We start from the raw sequence: 15,981 nt of genomic DNA, 5'->3' as shown, positions 1-15,981 counted from the left end.
ATTACATGACTTTTCCTAAGATGGGGTTAATCATCAAATACTGCATGTTTGAGTGAGTGGGATCAAACGGAAAAAAGCAAATCATTTCACCTCATAGAAATTAATATAGAGCCACTTCTGGTGCCAGGTTATTGTTTACACAGATTTTAACATGAAGGCTCGAGCAGAGCTGGTCAGAGTGGGGAGTGTGTGACCGACTGTCTGGAAACTGGGCAGGTTCCTGGCTGTGTGCAGGCAGGAGAGGACTCAAATGCAGACTCATGGAGGCGAAGACAACACAGCTTTATTTGCTGGCTGGTAAAACAATACAAACTACTCTGGGAAATAATATAAACTAGACACACAGAAAGGCACTCAGGGAAACATACAACCATGAGGGTACAGAAAAAAAAACACAGGACTAAAATCCACTAAGGGGGTACATGTAGATGAGTAGAAAGCTAAGAAGAAAGGAGATGTGCTGCCACCTCCTGGCTGCAGTTAAAGGGTGGAAATTTTCTCTTATTCTTATGAATTAATCAACATTAGTTATATTCTGCAAAAAAGTATTTTGACATGATTTTCCTTTCTACACTTAAACTTTCATTTGAGTTCTCCTAACTTTCCTATTTATCGTTTTTGAATACTCTTCTGTTGAAAATTGAGCAACATTTAACATTTTTCTCCAAGATATATGAACACAACAAAAAATTACATATGCAAATAACACATTTTATGATTTAGAAGCTAAGAGATAAAATACATATTGTAAAAGATGAATTCCATCCTGCTCTCTCTGAGTGTATCGCTCTCAAAACAAAATTAAAATACCTTTTGGCTCCTTGTAAGATTGTAAGTTAGTTATAGCCAGTTTTTGCAGTGATCCTGATTAATCAGAGGATGATCCCTGCAGCTCCAGGCGCAGCTCGCACAGAGCAGACAGGTACTCTTCATTGTCCTTGTCACAGTTCAGAGCTTTCTCATAAAAAAAAGCAGCTTTCCTCCTGTCGCCCTCAGCTCTGGCCACCTGACCCAGCAGAGCGAGAGCTTCACCATCACCCCGATTCTTTGCCAGACGCCTGTCAGCGATCTGCTTCAGTTTCTGCAGGAAAAAATAGAGGAACAATGAAATATTAATTTATGTTCCAAAGAAGTAGATTCTGTTCATCTGGGTGTAACGTTTTTAGTGGGAGAAAACATTACATTATGCTTTAATTAAAAAAAGCGACATTTTGAAATTTGAACTCTGGAGGCTAAAGGATCTACCTCCCATCCTACATTTAAATAGTATAGGCACCACAGGTAAGCCCACAATCTGAGGTTGAATTGCTCTAATGGGGTGATATGGTACTATAAGGTCTTTAAGATAAGATGGGGCCTGATTACCAGCTTAAAATGTTTCTAAGAGTTTTCGGGGGACAACAGAAGGAGAAAAGCTATAGAGAGGTGTGTAAGACTGCAACTCTGGATAGTGACTTGGGGGGTTTTCATAAATTTGGCCAGACTTTTTGAAATGAAAGGAGTTCCATCCAAAGTGGGATGGATGCCACATCTCCTCACAAGACCTAGTGAAAGACAGTACCACTGACAGTCACCAGTAGTTTTCAAAACGTAAGTTGAAAACAGTCCTCAGGAGCACAAGTAGGTGGTATTGAACAAATCATTTACATCATGGGAGCTTTGATATGAGGTTTTGCTCACATCCCATGAGTTAGTAACAACACCGAGTTTATATAACACGTAACCTTTGTTATGTCTCTAGTGCTCACCTTAGCACACTGTCTCCAATTATATTTTTTCAGTGGTATCAGCAGCCCCTGCAGAGAGAAAACAGCAGAAGACTATGGTGAAGATAAACCCATCCATACTAAGGTCATGTGGTGGATGTGAGCGGTGAAATGTTTCACATTACTGCCCCGACACCTCCACCCTCCAAACAAGGCCTGTTAGTTTTTCTTCTTTCATTTGTTCTTCTTGGGTTGAAACGTGGGACATTAAGAGGCAGCTGCATGTCTAACACTGTACATGCAGCTGCCTCACCTTGGTGTAATTTGCCCTCTGATGGATCAGCTGCCTGTCACCTTCATTTTTTCTTCAGATAGGACCAATCAGAGTCTGGCACCTAGAAACTTACCTTGGTATAGTGAGCGATGGCTTGAGCCTCATTTTTTTTGTGATAATGAAGAAAGTCACCGCAGCGCTGATGGATAGTCTGACAATCCTTTTCCTCCTCCACCTCTGGTAACTTCTCCAAGCACTTCTGGAAAGCCTCCTCAGCCCTGAGAAACAAAGAGATGATGAGGAATCTACAGCCAGAGGAAAGAAAGAAGGAAACCCTGCAGCTTTGTTTAGACAAGTACCTGCTCATATCCCCTGCCTCTGCACACAGCAGTGCCAGTTCAGCCCACGCCAGGACAAAAGGTCTCTTCCTCTTCACAGATTCTTCAAGGTGACTGATACAAATACGCCTCCACTTACGCACCTCTTCTGTGGAGCATTAAAGGGTGATTTGAGTGGTGTTTATTTAAGGACAACATGCAGTATATTTCTGTGTACCTCTGTTGCTGAAGCGCCTGCGACGCTCCTCAGCAATTATTTTCTGCTTGTAGCACAGAGCCAGCTGGTAGTTGAAGGAAGATAATTGATCGCCCCTTTTCAGTCCTCGCTCAAACACAACAATAGCCTCATCCAGTCGATTCTGGAACACATTAAAAAACACTTATCAGATACAAATATTCAGATCAATTTGAGGATAGAAGAAGAAAAATAACAGAAAAATGGTTCAAACTCTCTTAACAGCTATAAATGCAAACACTGAAAAGGTAATGAATTTGTAAGGAAATTCTCTCTTGTTCACACCAGCAACATATTTAAATGCATGAAAGTCTATAAAAAAGGGAAAAAAAGGAGAAAAAGGGGAAAAAAGACGAATGGAATCACTCAGACGAACCCAGACTCCTAGCTCAGGAGACAATCAGGAGACAGACACTATCTCTACTATTAAGATTAGGCTTAAAACTTTCCTTTTTGCTAAAGCATATAGTTAGGGCTGGATCAGGATTTCGGCTCTGCTTTTGTAAGTGTAAGTTCTATAAGCTTCATAAGGTTTTGGCCTCCAACTTGCACTGGAGCGGTTTGCAGGCAAGTGTGAAGTGGCAGCAATTAGAATCTGCACCTCTAAATGAGAGGCCGTGGTCCTCAGCCAGAAAAGGGTGGAGTGCCCACTCTGATTCAGGGACAAATTACCGTATTTTCGCAACTATAAGGCGCACATAAAAGCCTTAGATTTTCTTTAAAAAGTGCGGCGCGCCCTATAGTGCAGTGCGCCCTGTGTGTTGTAAGGAGGACGTAGTAGAGAACACCATGAGAACGCTAAAGGGTGAAGTGTGGGCATTGATCGCATATACCGGGACAATCGCACATACCTGTATAAAAGGACAGGTATGTGCATTATGTGGAACATCGTTGTTTTAACAACCCTGAAAATGGCAAAGAGACACGCTTATGAAGCACAGTTTAAACTGAAGGCCATCAGCTACGCGGAGGAACATGGAAATCGAGCAGCGGCGAGAGAATTTAAGATTAATGAATCGATGGTTCGCAAATGGAGGAAGCTAGAAAACAAGCTCCGGCAGGTCAAGAAAACGCAGCTGAGTTTCCGCGGACATAAGGCGAGGTGGCCCGAGTTGGAGGAAAGACTCGAGCGGTGGATCATCGAGCAAAGAACGAGTGGGAGAAGCGTTTCGACGGTCACCATTCGACTAAAAGCCGTTTCGCTAGCAGAAGAAATGAAAATTGAACATTTCCGAGGAGGTCCGTCTTGGTGCTTTCGTTTCATGAAACGGTGCCATTTTTCCATCCGGACCAGGACTACGGTAGCGCAGCAACTTCCAGCGGATTATAAGGAAAAGCTGGCCATCTTCCGGTCCTACTGCAGCAAACACATCGGCGACAAAAACATCCAGCCCAGCCACATCACAAACATGGACGAGGTCCCGCTCACTTTTGACATCCCGGTGAGTCACACTGTGGAGAAGAAGGGGACCAGCATGGTAGCGATACGCACAACGGGGCACGAAAAGTCTTCTTTTACTGTTGTGCTTGGCTGCCATGCTAATGGACAGAAACTGCCACCTATGGTGATTTTTAAGAGAAAGACTTTGCCTAAAGAGAAGTTTCCAGCAGGAATCATCATTAAGGCAAATGAAAAGGGCTGGATGGATGAGGAAATGATGAAAGACTGGCTGAGGGAGGTGTATGTAAGGAGACCAGGTGGTTTTTTCCACGCATCACCATCGCTGTTGATCTGTGACTCTATGCGTGCCCATCTCACAGCCGATGTGAAAAAACAAATGAACTGTGAGCTTGCTGTCATTCTGGGAGGCCTGACAAAGGAACTCCAACCGCTGGACATCGGTGTGAACCGCCCGTTCAAAGTAAGGCTGCGAGCGGCGTGGGAGCGATGGATGACCGATGGAGACCACAGTTTCACTAAGAGTGGAAGGCAGCGCCGGCCGAGTTACGCCACAATTTGCGAATGGATTTTAGATGTTTGGGCTAACATGTCTGCTGGCACTGTTGTTCGAGCTTTCGCAAAAGCCGGCATCATTTCCGAGGAGCCGCACGGCACGGAAAGTGACTCTGACGGTGAAGAAAGTGAACCTGGAATGTTTGATGGAGATTTAGCGCAGCTGTTCAATTCAGACACAGAGGATGAGGACTTCGATGGGTTTGATTGATGACAATTACCGGTAATAAAAATGTGAGTACCAAACTCAGTTTTGCTCCCGCTTTATTTTTAAACACACATACTTGTATGCGCCCTATAATCAGGTGTGCCTTATGTGTGTGTTAAATACAGTAATGGCACACATAACTGAGACTGCGCCTTTTAGTACGGTGCGTCTTATGGTCGTGAAAATACGGTACTGCCCCAAGTGGAGGAATTGAAGTGTCTCAGGGTCTTGTTCACGAGTGAGGGGAGATTGGCAGATGGATTGGTCCTGCAGCTGCTGTGATGCAGATGCTGCCCCGGTCAGATGTGGTGAAGAGAGAGCATAAAAGCGAAGCTCTTTATTTACCAGTTGATCTACGTCTCTACCCTCACCTATGGTCGCAAACTTTGACTAGTGACCAAATCTGATTACAGATACAAGGGGCAGAAATTAGGTTTGTCCAAAGGGTGGCTGGCCTCTCACTTTAAGATAGGGTGAGGAGTTTGGCCGTCCAAAAGGGGCTCAGAGTAGAGCCGCTGCTCCTCCACATTGAAATAAGTGGAAGAAGATGAATGGATGGATGGATATTCATAAATTTGAAATGTAATCAGTGTGTCTGTACTTACTATGGGAAATTTATGCAACTTCCTGTAAAACATTAATACAAATTTGCAGCAGTGGACGCCACAGTTGACTGTCTACCTCAGGTTTAATGGCTGGTTGTTCTCGTCCCTGAATCAATACAGTATCAGGATTAAGGAGAGCAAAAACACCCAAGCTGTTCAGGATTACAAAATAGGAAAGGAAATGAAGGCCTAAAGCAAGCCAGCATCCCCAGAGATCACAGAGTTGTTCTAAAAATTCCCAGGAGCCAAAAATGAACACCAAACTTTTGGAGTCATATGAGGACAGGTTTTATAACCTTTAAATAAAGTGTCTTTATTGACCTGGCTGCTGTTGATGATGCTCTATTAAGGCTTGTATGGTTGAGGATGCCTTAAAGTGGATGGTGAATGTGCTTTCATTTATAGACAGAAGCTAATGGCATGAATGGTGGGCCCAGGAAGATTCCCAGACTAGAATCTTGGACTTCTATCATCTGGTACCTTTACCCTCGGTTCAAGCAGAGTTGGAGTCTGTTGGCGTTCTCTTCTCCCCACTGTCACCAAGTTGTTAACATTGAATTCATTTCTAAGTATAACACTGTAGGTGCCTTGACATACTGTAAATAATGTTAGAATAGTTTCTATGAAGAAAACGTTTTTAAAAAACTGAGGATGAGTCTCTACAGACGGATTTCCTAACTTTTGTTTGGTCTGCTGTTACTAAGCCAAAGACCCAGTGAGCAGAAGTAAGAATTTATAAGACCAAAGTTGCAGACTTACCCGATCACGTAAGTATTTTCCTGAGTGGCGGATGATATGAGGGTTATCAGGATCATTTTCTAGTGCTTTCTTCACCAGACTCTCAGCCTCTTCGTATTTCTTATAGGCTGCCAGCTTTGCGCCCAGCGTGCACTGCAGAGCAGCGTTATTTGGATTGATCTCCAATGCAAAGCGAAGCTGTTTGATGGCCTGGGATTCCTCATCTTCCTGTAAGTTTTCTAAAACCCACTGCAGATGAGAAACTGGTTAGTCCACAGTTTCTTTTGCTTGAATAAATATTAGTCATTGAAACTTCTAAAAAATATACTGACGCTGAAGTAACTGAGGCCACTGAAGGAGCCCTAAAGTTTACTCTCATCATTTGGTGCTGTCTCAATTTTAGGAAGTCCTCTTATAGCTCATCACCTACTGTCATTAAAGCTGCTGATTGACTTGACCATAAACTGTGTTTTGAATCTCATGCTGATGCCACTACTAAAAAGGTTCAACAAAGACTGTTCTTTTTAAGTAAAATGAGATCTTTTAATGTCTCATCTCAGATGTTTCTTTGTTTTATAGAAGTTTTATCGAATCTGTGATGTCTTTTTGTATCGCTGCCTGGTTTGGTAACCTGACGGTGAGGAATAAGAATCGGTTGGGACTTCTGGTAAAAACTGCTCGCAAAATTTCAGGGCATTGGCACGATGGACTTTTGGCCATTTACAATAGAAATGTGCTGAGTAAGGCTCATTCTATTATTAATTGTGTGAACCATCCACTTCACAGTGAGTTTGAGTTGTTGTCTTCCGGGCGCTGTTTTAGAGCACCTCAGAGGAAGACCAAAAGACTCCAGGTTTCTTTTATCCCTTGCATCTTGTCTCCTTAATGGCAAATAACTGTCCTTGGACTTTCTATCACTATTGTCATTATTATTTCATATTATTGTTCTGTTTACTTTTATCCTGCTGCTAAACTAATTTCCCCTTGTGGAACAATAAAGAATTTGAATTGAATTGAGGAGGACCCATATAAGATAATAAACTCTTCATCCTTAGTGTTAAGATGTTGATACTATACCAGTATCCTTTAAAAGCACAATAAACTTTTTTGCCTTCCAGTAAAAGCTAAATTAAACTATGACTTACTTTTATTTGTAAAGAAAGCAATACTGTTAAATACACCACATTTCTTCTGTGCTCAGCTGCAGTATCCAGATAAACTACATAATTATGCTACATCATTTTTAGCAATTTAGAGATTCCTTGAGCAAAAAGTAACTTTTTGAAAAACTCTGTTACATTCAGAGCATCTTTTAAGTGGAATAAACTGCCTTATGCAATTAGAGAACTAGTGACTATTCATAATTAAAAAAACATTTAAAAGCCTATTTATACAGTTTTAATAAATATTGTAAATATTGTAAGTGGGTAATGTTGTGACCTGTTTTCCACATGTATTGTGCCTCAATGCTTATATTTTTACGATTATTGTGGATGTAAGAGCCAAATTATGTGGATGTTTTGCATCTGTATTACAATCATCTTTATTTTATAATGTTTTATTATATTATACTTGATGGCTTGGGCCCCAGGAAGATTAGCAACCACTATTGTTCAAGTTGATGGGGTTCCTTATGAATAAATAAAGAATTCTTATCATAAAACTGACCTGTTCTCCGCAAAAGAGGACAACAGCGTAGCAGGTGTTCCACTCAACATCATGAGTCTGTACCTCAAGTGCTTTACGAAAACAGTCGATGGCTTTTGATATAGAAGACCTCGACACCTTGAAATAGGCCCAGCCTTGTTCCCCATACACCTCTGGGAGGAGACTTCCTGATGAACCAGTGGCATACTTCACCTGCAGAGGGAGAAGGAAGCGTCAGATGTTCAACAGCAGTGATCATCATGTTTGATCTGATTGGTTTACATACCAGTATGTCCTCGACTCTCTGACAGTAGCTTTGTGACTGTGCAAAGTCTCCATCGTGATATTTCAGCCAGGCCATGTCTCCATATGTCACAATCAGCCGCCTCTCACTCTCATCACCGTAACTCTCCCTGATAGTCTCCTCTGATTGGTTTAAAAGTGACAGCGCTTCCTCTCGTTGATCCTGAAGATACCTGAGGACCAACAGGTCATCAACAGCTGTTCCACATCTGGTGTTTACAACACCTGACAAGAAACTGACTTGAGGGTTCAACTAACACTTGTTGATGATTCATTAAGGTTTTTATCTGAGGTTCATGACTCCAGGGTTAGATAATTACTGCATTTCCACCAGAAAAACAAGAGTCAAAACAAACTTCAGGTATCAGATTTATATCAAGCTTCTTAAAGAATCAGAAACTTCAGTCCAATACTCCAATAAGTTTTCTCTTTCTATCAGGTGTATCTATTGTGCTGTGCTTTTTGGAAATCGAATTTCCCAGAGGAACCCACCCGAGGGATTAATAAAGTTCTATCTTATCTTATTAAGGTTGAAATAATGAAGTAAACGTAAAGCAAGCTAAAGTTTTTCTTCTAGCTGTATTTGCTAAGCTGCATAAATCTGGTGATTGTTTATTTATATTGTTAACTTATGAAGTGAGTTGAATGTGAGCCAGCCATATCTACTCCAGACAAAACGTTGTAATGTGAAATAAAATTCATCTGTGTTAGCAGCAGGAGCACTGCTGATAGGTAACATTAGCAGAAGAAACACAGCTCAGGGTTGGATCTGATCCTGAAAACAAAACTATCTCTCTATCATTCAAATATAAATCCTGCTGATGCTGACCACTGTTTCCTTTGACAGTCAAATTTCTCTTTGGTCAGACAGACTTCAGTGAGAAAAACTGTCTTTCTTCTGGCTAATGTTAGCTCTTCTCTTCTGTAGCAGAGTCCCAGAAATAAAAATGTTGAGATTTGAATGAGCAGAATAAATCCACTTTAGCTTTTCTTTCATCAGACAGCTACAGAAACTGTACCTGAAATAAGCCAAGAGGCTGTAGAAGCAACCTGCTCCTTTATACGGACTCTGATGAAACTCTATGTCGATCTCTGTTCGGGTGATCAGTTTTTTCGGGGATACGTCCAGCTTCAGATCCCAGGTGAAGTGACACTGCAACTGCTGCAGCCTGCTGAGCAGAGCGCTGCTATCTTCACTGTAAGAGAGTCACAAAGAAAACGCTGTGAGGAGCATCAGAGGGAGAGCATCAAACCAGGACTGGCTGAACCAAGGCTCACTCAGTGCTCTGACACACTACAACCAGCACATGATCAAACATCCTCACTCAGAAACTCTCATGCCAGTTCACCCACACTTCCCAGCTCCTCTCCTTGATAAAAATTCAGTTTGTGTGATCAACCAATGAAAGCAGTGATGTGAAGTAGACCTGTGGTTTGAATTTCACACTGAGGAACCAGAAGAAACCTTAGATTTGGAGTGAGACACAAACACAGGGGGACAGCTAATGTTGTGATACAACGTTTAATTCATTTGATCACATGCCAGTGTTAAAATGTCTAGTTATTGATGTAAGATGTGTCATGTTTCAGCTGTGTTCAGGCAGGAGAGGACCCAAACACAAACTCACGGGGACACGGGAAATAAACTCAAAAGCACCGCTTTATTTCAGACTTGAGGAAAGGATACAAAACTAAACTTCACAGTGAGGCACACAAGTAACACACAACATGAGGGACAACGCGACACTGACTCAGAGAAACACAGGGCTTAAATACACTGTGAAGTAACGAGGGGAATGAGACAGAAGGAGGGCACAGCTGGGAGAAATCAGAACTGACGAGACAAGGAAGCAAAGCAGGATGCACGCACATGAGACAGACCTTCAAAGTAAAACAGGAAGTACAACACTGAGACGTGAACTTGACACCGTGGAGACAGAGCAACTAAGAAACACAGAGATATAAACCATAAGGCAGAGCACTCTAAGGACCAAAATACACAGACGGAAATACTAGGCATGGAGCACAAGAAAACTAAATTTAAGGGAGTAACTGAAGACCAACAATGAGGACATAACTTACAACACAAAGTGACAAAAAACACAGGAAACTCAAAACACTTCATCAAAAAACCCAGGACCCTGACAAGATGCATCAGTTGCCCGTGTTTTTTTAGTTACCAGTGTTCATGATGTGGAATTAATATTGTTGAAGAGTTAAGCACTGAAGTAGGCAAGCAGGGACACGGACTCGAACATGCATGCAAGGTAGTGGTGAGCAATCAGGGCTAAATTGTGTGGATTTTGATACCCAAGTGGGAGGTTATTAATTTTATTTTGTTTCTTATTTGACTGATAGAATATTTGTTTACTAAAATAATCGATACCTGCAGCACAGATTATTATTATTACATAACAGGTTTATAATTTTATAACCTCCACTTTTTCCTCTTCCTCTGATTCACAGACTCCTGGACTGTGTTACTTTGTATCCCTCTGCGTGCACCTGAGCGCCAGGTAAACTAAACTACTGCTGGATTTAAAGTCCATCAGGTGGACAATTTGTGATAAATGACCGATTATTTATCAAAGGTTTGGCAGACTGACCTCATGTTGGAGCACACAGAGACCTCCTCCTCCTCAGACTGAGCAAAGTGATGACTGAACACAAAGAGTGCGTGGACCGATCTGTGAAGCTGTCACCTCAGTTACACAAACCACACACCCCTGCTCCTGCTGCCTTCAGGGCCCCGCTGAAAACAAGTAAAAGTGAGAATCCATCTGCTCGTGTCTCTCCTCTCCTCTCCTCTCCTCTCCTCTCCTCTCCTCTCCTCTCGTGAATGTAATAGCCATAAATATAAAGGATGTTAGGAGACGGGAGACACACATTTGAGACAGGAGGAAAGCGTACCGACGAGAAGGCTGGGCTTTCTGTTTTACATGACCTCAGGAGTTGTTTATGAAGGCACCACGAGAGAACGTTAGGTTTCGTTTCTGCATCTCAGCTGAAAGCGTCACCAAAGATCACTGATCAGCCATTGATCTGTAAATAAGCGATTTATCTGTATTTTTTCTGAGGAAGAGAGGGGCTGTTTCTTGTAGCATGACGTGAGTCCACAATAGCTTCGCAGCAACTTTCTAGTTTCTGAAAACCACCACAAATAATACAGATACCATCGGAGGTGGCAAAAGTACAGACAATCTGTAGTCCAGTAGTAAAAATACTCAAGTAAAAGCTGAAGTACAGATTCAACTTCTTTGCTCAAGTAAAAAAATAAGTTTTTTTTAAAAGGTAGAAAAAGAGGGCCAGGAGTTTCAAAATGAATGAATAAAATATGATAATAATTAACTGAAACTGGAATTAATTAATAAATAGATAAACAATTAAATGTCTATTTATTTTATTGAAAACATGCAATAAAGTATTTATTTCCAGTTTTAATAAATTACATCGACATTTAATTATTTTTTCTTCTCATTTTTTCCACAAGTGGTCCTTTTGCTATACTGGTCCACTTGATTGTCATAGTTTATTCAAGCTTTATTATTTATTCTTATTTCAAGTTAATACAATCAGAACGGACGGACTCGGGGACAGGAAAGAGAAATAAGAAGAAAAGAGAAGTTGGGAGTAAAGTAAACAGAAGGAGAGAGAAAGAACAAGAGGGGAGAAGAGGGATAGTGAGAAAATCACTAAAAATCTGCTTCGCCAACTGCTGAAAAACAAACAAGCAAAATGAAAAGAGCACAGTAGGAAAACTACAGCAACAAACAACATAAGCACAGGTAACAGTAAACCCACCCAGTCTACCCATCACTGGGCAGAGTCACCACACCCCCTCGTTTGTGGCACCTGCAATCAGCTGGCCGACTCTTAAGACCAGCATTCTCGAACGTTGCTCGCCGGAATGTCAGCTAACCCACGTTAGTGAGAGTCATAGCTCAGTAAATCCTCTTCAGTGTTTTTTCTTTCTTTCTTTTCAATCCGATCCTGTCTAGTCTCCACTGCAGCTTCTCTGAGGGTTGGATCTTGTTGTCAGTAACCATGACAATTTCCTGTCGCTGGTTTGTTTTCTGTTCTTGGCGCTATACGCCTGCCTGCCTCCCTGCCCAACACTTCACAGTGAGTGTACGCGAACTGGCTAAGCCTCACCCGGACCTCTATTCCCCTCCAAGACTCACCTTCCTATGGGGATAGTTACAAAGCTTTCTTCGTTATGAATGAGCATTTTAGTTAGCATCTCCAAAAGTTGATTCTGTTCATCTGGGCATAGCATTTTGTGGGACAAACGTTTCATCACTCATCCAAGTGACTTCTTCAGTCTCAGCTAACTGCAGGTTTCCCCGATCTTATAAACAGTACATTTGCATAATGACTGAAACCAGCCCACTGAAGGATCATGACCATTGATCAACAACCACTGACCAAAGCCCACTGATCAATGGCCATGAGTACCATTCACAGAGAGTTGGGGAATGGCTGCAATCACAGCATTGTCAGATGGCGAAAGATGTACCCTTAGGCCCCCTCCTCGATTCAGTGATGGTTTTTTCCTTTTCATGTAAATAGCCTCTTTGACTCCGCGCTCAAACCAGCGTTCCTCCCTGTCCAGGATGTGTACATCCTCATCATAGAAAGAGTGTCCACTGGCCTGTAGGTGTAAACAGACTGCAGAGTCCTGGCCTGACGAGGTAGCTCTTCTGTGTTGTGCCATCCGCTTCGCCAGAGGTTGTTTGGTTTCCCTGATGTACAGTGGGGCAAAAAAGTATTTAGTCAGCCACCGATTGTGCAAGTTCCCCCACCTAAAATGATGACAGAGGTCAGTAATTTGCACCAGAGGTACACTTCAGCTTTGAGAGACAGAATGTGAAAAAAAAAATCCATGAATCCACATGGTAGGATTTGTAAAGAATTTATTCGTAAATCAGGGTGGAAAATAAGTATTTGGTCAATAACAAAAATACAACTCAATACTTTGTAACATAACCTTTGTTGGCAATAACAGAGGTCAAACGTTTACTATAGGTCTTTACCAGGTTTGCACACACAGTAGCTGGTATTTTGGCCCATTCCTCCATGCAGATCTTCTCGAGAGCAGTGATGTTTTGGGGCTGTTGCCGAGTAACACGGACTTTCAACTCCCGCCACAGATTTTCTATGGGGTTGAGGTCTGGAGACTGGCTAGGCCACTCCAGGACTTTCAAATGCTTCTTACGGAGCCACTCCTTTGTTGCCCGGGCGGTGTGTTTTGGATCATTGTCATGTTGGAAGACCCAGCCTGGTTTCATCTTCAAAGTTCTCACTGATGGAAGGAGGTTTTGGCTCAAAATCTCACGATACATGGCCCCATTCATTCTGTCCTTAACACGGATCAGTCGTCCTGTCCCCTTGGCAGAAAAACAGCCCCATAGCATGATGTTTCCACCCCCATGCTTCACAGTAGGTATGGTGTTCTTGGGATGCAACTCAGTATTCTTCGTCCTCCGTCGGCGTTTGGAGGCCGCAAACGCCGACGCAGAGGGAGAAGATCTGGCGTTCTGGTTCGACTGAGACGGCGCACTTACAGACCACCGTTACCCAGTTTATTACTGGCTAATGTGCAGTCTCTGGAGGACAAGCTGTGCGAGCTTCGGGCATGGATCTCATTCCAGCGAGAGATGCGGGACTGCTGCGTGATCTGCCTCACAGAAACCTGGCTATCGGACAAGGTACCGGACTCAGCAATACAACTGCCGGGGTTCTCTGTGCACCGCGCGGACAGGTCACAGGATCTTACTGGGAAAAGCAGAGGCGGTGGTGTATGTTTCATGATCAACAACAGCTGGTGTGATTATGCGAACGTGCACCCGGTCAAATCCTTCTGCTCACCGGACCTGGAGTACCTGATGATTAAGTGCCGGCCATTCTGGCTACCGAGGGAATTTACAGCAGTGATTATTACGGCTGTTTACATTCCCCCACAAGCCGACACTGACCGAGCACTCAGGGAACTGTACAGCGCGATCAGCAGCGAGGAAACCACACACCCAGAGGCAGCGTTTATCACAGCCGGAGACTTTAATAAGGGAAACCTGAAGAAAGTCTCACCAAAACTCCATCAACACATTCTTTTTAACACACGTGGAAACCGGCTACTCGACCACTGTTACACCTCTTTCCGGGATGCGTACAAAGCCCTCCCCCGCGCCCCATTCGGCCAATCAGATCACCGCTCCATCCTGCTCCTGCCCGCCTACAGGCAGAAGCTGAAACAGGAAGCTCCAACCCGGAGGGCGGTGCACTGTTGGACGGACCAATCGGAGTCTGCGCTGCGGGACTGTTTTGATCACGCGGACTGGGAAATGTTTCACGTAGCCGCTAAAGACATTGATGAATACACAGACTCAGTCTGTGGATTTATCAGGAAATGCGTGGAAGATGTCGTCCCATCCAGAACAGTTAAATCCTTCCCAAATCAAAAACCCTGGATTAACGGAGATGTTCGCGCGGCACTGGCGGCACGGAACACCGCCTTTGCCTCCGCGAACACATCGGACTACAAACACTCACATTACCAACTCCGGAAGACGATCAAAGCAGCCAAACGTGAGTACAGGGACAGGGTGGAGCAACAGTTTGACAACCCTCGGAGTATGTGGCAGGGACTAAACAGACTTTAGAGGGAAAACCAGCACACCGCAGACCACGGCCTCTCTGTGTGAGGATCTAAACGTATTCTACGCTAGATTCGACACAGCGAACACCATGAGACCGGACAGTGTGCGCACCGCGGATGACATCAGTGCGCACACTGTGTCTGAGGAGGATGTGCGGAGGTGCTTCAGGAAGGTGAACGCGCGCAAAGCTACTGGTCCGGACGGAATTCCCGGCCGCGTCCTCAAGTCATGCGCTGCTCAGCTGGCTGGAGTGTTCACACACATCTTCAACCTTTCCCTCTCTCTGTCTGTAGTCCCAGCCTGCTTCAAAATGGCCACCATCGTCCCTGTACCCAAATCCTCCACCATCTCCTCATTGAACGACTGGCGACCTGTAGCCCTGACCCCCATCGTGAGGAAATGCTTCGAGAAGCTGGTCAGGGACTTCATCTGCTCTGCACTACCCGACTCACTGGACCCTCTACAGTTTGCATACCGCCACAACAGGTCCACTGATGATGCCATAGCCCTGACACTACACACTGCCCTGTCACACCTGGAGAAGAGAGACACGTATGTGAGGATGCTGTTTGTAGATTACAGCTCAGCATTCAATACCATCGTTCCCTCGAAGCTGGACAGGAAACTGCAGGATCTAGGACTGAGCAGCTCCCTCTGCAGCTGGATCCTTAGCTTCCTGTCTGACAGACGCCAAGTGGTCAGACTGGGCAGCATCACCTCATCCCCCATCACACTGAACACTGGTGCTCCACAGGGGTGTGTACTGAGCCCTCTCCTATACTCACTCTACACCTACGACTGCACAGCCACTAACAACTCCAACATCATTGTGAAGTTTGCGGACGACACTACAGTGGTGGGTCTTATCACCAACGGTGATGAGACGGCTTACAGGGAGGAGGTCAGCGCCCTGACCCACTGGTGTCAAGACAACCATCTCATCCTCAACGTCGCAAGGACAAAGGAGTTGATAGTGGACTTCCGGAGGTGCAGAGAAGTACACACCCCCATCACCATCAACGGCGCTGCTGTGGAGAGAGTGAGCAGCTTCCGGTTCCTTGGAGTACATCTGGCTGAGGATCTTACGTGGTCAGTACACACAAACAAAACAGTGAAGAAGGCGCAGCAGCGCCTCTTCTTTCTCAGGAGACTGAAAAGATTCGGCATGAGCCCCCGCATCCTCAGGACCTTCTATCACTGTGCCATTGAGAGCATCCTCACTGGATGCATCACCACCTGGTATGGCAACAGCACCGCCTACAACTGCAAAGCTCTCCAGCGAGTAGTGCGGTGCTCTGAACGGATAATTGGAGGTGA

General features: G+C 44.0%; 1 protein-coding gene across 2 annotated transcripts; it reads right to left on the bottom strand.

Moving 5' to 3' along the window:
- Positions 1-266: 266 nt before the first annotated feature.
- Positions 267-10,707, bottom strand: LOC146713233 (antiviral innate immune response effector IFIT1-like). Of its 2 annotated transcripts, none has more exons than XM_085452298.1 (10): positions 10,615-10,707; positions 9,028-9,204; positions 7,992-8,181; positions 7,727-7,918; positions 6,080-6,307; positions 2,536-2,677; positions 2,340-2,466; positions 2,114-2,258; positions 1,749-1,796; positions 267-1,081 (listed from the first exon to the last, which is right to left on the bottom strand). In XM_085452298.1, the coding sequence occupies exons 1-10, from the start codon at positions 10,617-10,619 to the stop codon at positions 869-871; spliced, it is 1,467 nt and encodes a 488-aa protein (XP_085308424.1). In that variant the 5' UTR covers positions 10,620-10,707; the 3' UTR covers positions 267-868. The 2 variants fall into 2 exon arrangements, with proteins under 2 accessions (XP_085308424.1, XP_085308425.1); XM_085452299.1 differs by having other exon boundaries at positions 2,340-2,463.
- Positions 10,708-15,981: the final 5,274 nt, after the last annotated feature.

Source organism: Copadichromis virginalis, linkage group LG3, assembly GCF_057382275.1.
Source record: "Copadichromis virginalis isolate Kocher_CV1m ecotype Utaka linkage group LG3, C_Virginalis_male_GT1.1, whole genome shotgun sequence".
NCBI lineage: Eukaryota > Metazoa > Chordata > Actinopteri > Cichliformes > Cichlidae > Copadichromis > Copadichromis virginalis.
This window is presented reverse-complemented; position numbering and strand designations above follow the sequence as displayed.

What these genes read in the sequence shown, in the direction of transcription:
- LOC146713233 (XM_085452298.1), bottom strand. An exon ending in CAGGCGCTTCAGCAACAGAG is followed by an intron (nt 2,467 to 2,535) that starts GTACACAGAAAT and finishes AATGCTCCACAG; the next exon opens with AAGAGGTGCGTAAGTGGAGG. An exon ending in CCATCGCTCACTATACCAAG is followed by an intron (nt 1,797 to 2,113) that starts GTAAGTTTCTAG and finishes TTCTCTCTGCAG; the next exon opens with GGGCTGCTGATACCACTGAA.